Genomic DNA, 6,000 nt, shown 5'->3' on the forward strand with positions numbered 1-6,000 from the left:
TATATTTTAGAGTAGTCAATATGCAGCTTGTATAGCAGTACAGGTTTACTCTCCTCTAAAAATAACTCACAATACAGCCATTCTTGTCTAAATAGCTGGCAACAAAGGTGAGTACGCCCACTTTTTTCAATAATTTTATTGTCCATTGTTAATATTTTGTGAGAGCACCACTGTTATCCAGCACTGCCTTAATCCTCCTTGGCATGAAATTCACCAGAGCTGCACAGGTTGTTGCTGGGATCCTCTTCCACTCCTTCATAATGACATCACGGAGCTGCTGGATGTTAGACACCTGGCGCTTCTGCACCTTCCACTTCAGGCTGCTTTATTATGTTGCAAAACTGCCATAAAGTGCAACAATTCTAATTCTCAAATCCTCCAGTTTTCTTTTCCATGAGGTGCCATGTTGAACATCCAGTGGTCAGTATGAGAGAATTGTACTCAAAGCACCAAATTTTAACTGCTAAACACAAGATACATACATTTGTATAGTCGTGTCAAGCAGACAAAAACATGATGAATAGGACATGTGGCTTTGCATAGTTACACGACATATAGATGTTCTCATTTAGAGTGTACTCACTTTTGTTGCCAGTTATTTAGACAATAATGGCTGTATGTTGAGTTGACTACTTTAAAATATATCCAAGTTTCATTTCTATTGCATTGTCCCTTGAGAAGATACACTAAAATGCTTGCTGAAATGAGGGGTGAACAGATATTAAGAGATATCAGGAATATATAAAAATAGGGACTTTTCATAGGATTCTAGGACTCAGATGTCAGATATTCAGATGTCACAGCACAGAAATGATGAAGATGATAAAAATGATAATAATATAAAGAAGAAGAATGATACAAGTGTAGAGATGAACCTTAGTGATTTTGGTTCTTTGTAAACACAGTAGCAATAATACATTTTAAATAACAGAACAAAAATGAAAGCGAGAATAATAACACCAAAATTCATATGTATGAGATGATAAACTGATTTAGAGGAAATATTAGAATGCACAAATAAGATGGATGAATATGAATCAGTAGGCCCAACAGTATATTTTTATAAGGGGGATGAGAAGTGCAAGCTGGAGTTTTACCAAAACATAAAATTATAATCATTTTATTTCAGCGGTTTAAATTGGCATCCTGACGCAGCTTGTTCTAGTTTGCTTCCTAGTGACGGTTTGTAAATTCTCCAACAATTTATTTTCTGCTCTTTCACTCCTGCTCTCTGACAGTGTTCTCCTCTGTGTTTACGTGAGTGACAGGTCCATGTCGGCTCGTCTTATTACCTTTCGCTGAGCGACTGATACACACCCAATATTCTCAGTCCTCCACAGACATAAGCAATACCTCGCTTTTTTATTTTCCCTGCTGAATGAATTCCGGATAGCGAGCAGTATAAATATTTGAAAGCCTGAGCTTTTTAAAAAATTGATGACTCTGTCATGGTTCCCCTTGTCTTTTTCTCTCTCTCTGTGTATGTCTCATGCAGAGCAGAGTTGCAGCAGTGGGTTTAATAAGAACAGCCGCTCCCCTGCTAATCCTGGGTCATTTTTCCAAAGGCAGCACTAATCAAACCCCGCAGGAGGTCTGAGAACGCAACAGAAAATGACTGTGCCGTGATGGAGAAGTGGGGAAAGGGAATATATTCTGCGAGTACAAACTTGTGATCCGATTATAAATTTAGAGGGAGGGAGGGAGGGAGGATATATATATATATATATATATATATATATATATATATATATATATATATATATATATATATATAAAAGCAAACATAAATGGTAAATGAATTTTATTAATATAAATATTGTTTAAACTAAAACTTCACAGTTAAACTCTTTAAATATAATTCTTAAATATCAAATCATACTTAACAAAAAATAAATTTTTTAAATGTTTCCATATTCTAAACTATTATTTTTATTTTTTTCAAATCTAAATCCAATCTTTGGCATCCACTGTGTTCCGATTTTCGATCCAAAATGTGTTTTTGCTGGGTACTTTTTGGACTTAAGTATCAAAAGTTCAAGTCATGAACTTTGATACTCAGAATTTGATCTGAATCATTGATGCTGTTTAGTTTCCATTCTCCTGCATGCAATACCTTTTTAATGAGAGATTTTTAAAGAAAACCCCATACTCCACACACACACACACACACACACACACACACACACACACACACACACACACACACACACACACACGCACTTTCTCCAGAACTGCAGGGTTACACTTGTATTCTCACAACAGCTTCTCATTTAACGCAGTTTATGTATATTCAATTCAAAGTATTAAGGAACAGCATGTTTTTCTGAAATTTTGTGGAATATAAAAGATATTACACATTAAAATCCTACAATTACAAATTAAAGTCCTACTAAAAGTACAAGATTTGTTTATAAACGATTTAATTTTACTGAGCATAAGAATATGACATTAAACATTTGACATATTTTGGATGTAATTTTTAAACCTTTTCCATCCATTCTATTCATACACATGGGCAATACTGCTTATTATCTTATATATTATTATATACTGATATAATTTCAGATATATCAGTATTATTTATACATCATCTAAACAGATTTGGTTTGAAATATCCTATGCATGAAGGGGTTTATTTTTCCAGTCTGTGCAAATCAGAATTTTTCTATCTCGCATTACGTAACCATGCCTCTATGAACCTCTGTGACTCTGCCGCCTGCTTCTATGATCTTTATTTCATAACTGGCACAAAGCAAGGTGTAGCTGCTTATGATCATCTTTGTGCCAGATGGTTTATAGGAGGAGGCAGAGAAGCAGCAGCTGGTCTCCATGTTATCCGCATCCGGAGTCACGGGAGGAGATCAGAGGGATTCTCCACGTGTTCCTCATCTCCCGGGCCCAATCATCAAAAAGCCTATGCATCTAAAACTCGAGTTTTAAGTCCGAAGTCTATGTTTGGCCTGCCATAACACGAGAACTTTATAGCGTGTGTGTGTGTGTGTGTGTGTGTGTGTGAAGTGATCTACTTGATGCACTAATCAGAGATTAGTGTTTGACCCTGACCCGCTTGCATGTGACCTTTTCTCAACAGGTATCTCGTTAATCTTGTGGAATGGCCTCTACACAGCAGAGAAAGTCATCATACAGTGGACTCTGCTCACTGAAGCGTGTTACTTGGGTGTACAGTTTCTCGGTAAGATGAAGCTCCGACGTAGGCGTTTGCTATTTTCATTTTCTTCTCTCACACACGGTTTCGTGCAGATCAGCTGAATAGCAAGCTTTCAAACATTTCTCTGGTAAGGATTGACGCAGTCCATGTCATGCTGTGACAGGAAAATAATCAGTGACATACACCGATCTGGTATATATCAGCATAGCATTGACATCATAACATTATGATTGAATCACACTGATTATCTCTTCGTCATGGCACCTGTTAGTGGGTGGGATTTATTAGGCAGCAAGTGAACATTTTGTCTTTAAGGTTGATGTGTTAGAAGCAGGAACAATGGGCATGTTTGACAAGGAGCAAATTGTGATTGCTAGACGACTGGTTCAGAACATCTCCAAAACTGCAGCTTTTGTGGGAATGTTCTCGGTCTGCAGTGGTCAGAATCTATCAAAAGTGGTCCTAGGAAGGAACAGGTGAACCATCGGATAAGGTCATGGGCAGCCAAGGCACATTGATGCGCGTGGGTCCGTTCTAACACACAAGCTTCTGTAGCTCAAAATGCTAAAGTTGCGTCTTCACCTCTGACTCTTATAAATCGCTGACACTGCAGACTCCTTCCACAGCGTAATGTAAATGAACGAACCGTTACTATAGAAACCATAACGTATCCGAATGACTGTCGGAGTCGGTGATTGAAATGAAGAAACACCTTCTGATCAAATTTGAGAGGTCTCGTAATCTTAAATACGGATTAGAGTTCATGCCTCAGGGAGTTGGTCATGTCTCAGCTCTTTTCTCCCCGCAATATTCCAAGGCATGTTCAGTAAACTGCCAGGGTTACGGCGCCCTCTGCTGGTTTTGGCATTAATGGCAATTGCGCATTACTATCGCTCGAGGGCAGCATAATGATGTCATGACCTAAATTCACACACACCATCGCTCGAGGTTCTCAGCCTTCTGGCTGCCAAATGTGTTTCATTTTCACTCGGGATCGTGTCTAAAAGCGATCGTGTTTTTACAGTGACGTCCGTCTCGCTCCTGGAGATAGGCGCGCTGTCCAATGGAGCCGCTCTCCTCCTCCTCAGCGACGCCGTGTTCCTCCTCATCACCCTGTCCTACTACAGTCAGCTCAGCCGCCGGCCCAAGAAGATCTGAGACCCACTGACACGTGTGTGTGTGTGTGTGTGTGTGAATGCAGTGACAGTATAATACTGAGTGCACATTACAGGATTTTCTTGACATGTTTACAAGAACAGTGACTCAGGTCACATGGTTAATTTTGTTATTACACAAATTCATCTTGATAGTTATTGCATCTACGTAAAAGTTTCGTTAAAAAGGAATGTATTAACAAGAAAAGTGTTATACATTACAAAAAGTGGAGATTTTAACATCCAAACAGTTGCATGCAAGAGCAAAAATGATATGCTCTGAAGTTTAGTGTAAGATTTAGTTTCTGAACAGTTTCTCGCTGTGAACATTGTCGTAATCTAGTCATCTGATGACACTTTGCGACGCTGACGTTTTATTAACCTAAACGTCGTTGGTAAATAAGTGAACCATCTCAGAAATGTTGTGTTTGTTTTGGAGTGATTAGAGCTACAGTTGTCTTTTTTTTTTGCTCTACATCGTCTCTTTGACTCCCTCGTCTCTGAGCAAGATCTGTTTTTAGGATTAGCTTTTAAACACCAGCCTGCTAACCTACTTCTGCTTCTGCTTCATCCAGCCGAGAGCTTCTGTACTACATGACGTGAATTTGACCAACATGACTCTTCCCACACTAGGAGACATCAGGAGCTTAATATCAGCACTTAATAACAAGATTTGTTTCAGTCTCAGGCATTTAAATAGAATTAATCAAGACTCCTGATTCACGTAGATGCAATAACAAGACACAAACTTTGGAAAGTAATTCGCTTTAAGTCCTCTGGGCCAAACCAAACTAACAAAAAAAACCTAAACGAAACTTGTTTGTCGATAGCAGCGCTTTATTCTACAATGTTGATAGTTTAAGCATTTAAGACGAATGAGGTTTGCTTTTCGAACTCTCATAACGTTCCAGACTGAATACTCAGGTGTATAGGACCAAATCTGTGTGATCATTTCCTCAAACACTTTGACAGTCCTGTAAATCAACAACACCTCAATTTGATAGAAAAGCAATTGCATTATTTGGAAGTGGTGGAGTGAAAGACTGAAAAACACCACCAAGACTCAGCTGTAATGCAACCACTCAGTGGAAAAGGAGGCCAAAACTTACAGAAAAAGCTTACAGGTTTGTACACACTCAGTGTGCTGACATAAAAAAATTAAACAGAAATGAAACCAAGTACTCTCTCTCTCTTTCTCTCTCTCACTCTCTCTCTCTCTCTCTCACTCTCTCTCTCTCTCTCTCACTTTCTCTCTCTCTCTCTCTCTCTCTCTCTCTCTCTCTCACATTTTTTTTGAGGATATTACAAGACTGAAATCCAATAAAAGCTTCAAGATGTGCAGTCAGTTTTCAGACTAGCGGTCTTCACCACTTCCTTTATATATATATATATATATATATATATATATATATATATATATATATATATATATATATATATATATATATATATATATATATAAATTGCGTAATCCTGTACTGTGTGCTCAGTTTCTTCAGGCTGTTTTTACACTTGAGACATTTCTTTTTAAACCGCAGTGCATGTTTGTCATGTTATCTCATGGGAATCAGCTGATTTTAAAAGGCGCTGATGATGCTTGGTTTATTTGTGTCACATTAGAGCTTCCACTATTTCTTAACAAATTGGATCACAGGCTGAGGGACAGAAAAGAAAGAA

At 38.1% G+C, this 6,000-nt stretch overlaps 1 protein-coding gene across 1 annotated transcript in view; it reads left to right on the forward strand.

The window, feature by feature from the left end:
• Positions 1–5,501, forward strand: part of tp53i11a (tumor protein p53 inducible protein 11a) — a 38,470-nt gene extending 32,969 nt beyond the window's left edge. Inside the window, exons 6-7 of the mRNA XM_046857623.1 lie at positions 3,092–3,193; positions 4,194–5,501. Coding sequence (XP_046713579.1) covers positions 3,092–3,193; positions 4,194–4,327 — 236 coding nt within the window. The 3' untranslated portion in view covers positions 4,328–5,501. The remainder of the gene's footprint in view (positions 1–3,091; positions 3,194–4,193) is intronic.
• The last annotated feature ends 499 nt before the right edge of the window (positions 5,502–6,000 follow it).

The sequence above is a fragment of the Silurus meridionalis genome, chromosome 9 (genome assembly GCF_014805685.1).
Source record: "Silurus meridionalis isolate SWU-2019-XX chromosome 9, ASM1480568v1, whole genome shotgun sequence".
In the NCBI taxonomy this organism is placed as follows: Eukaryota; Metazoa; Chordata; class Actinopteri; order Siluriformes; family Siluridae; genus Silurus; species Silurus meridionalis.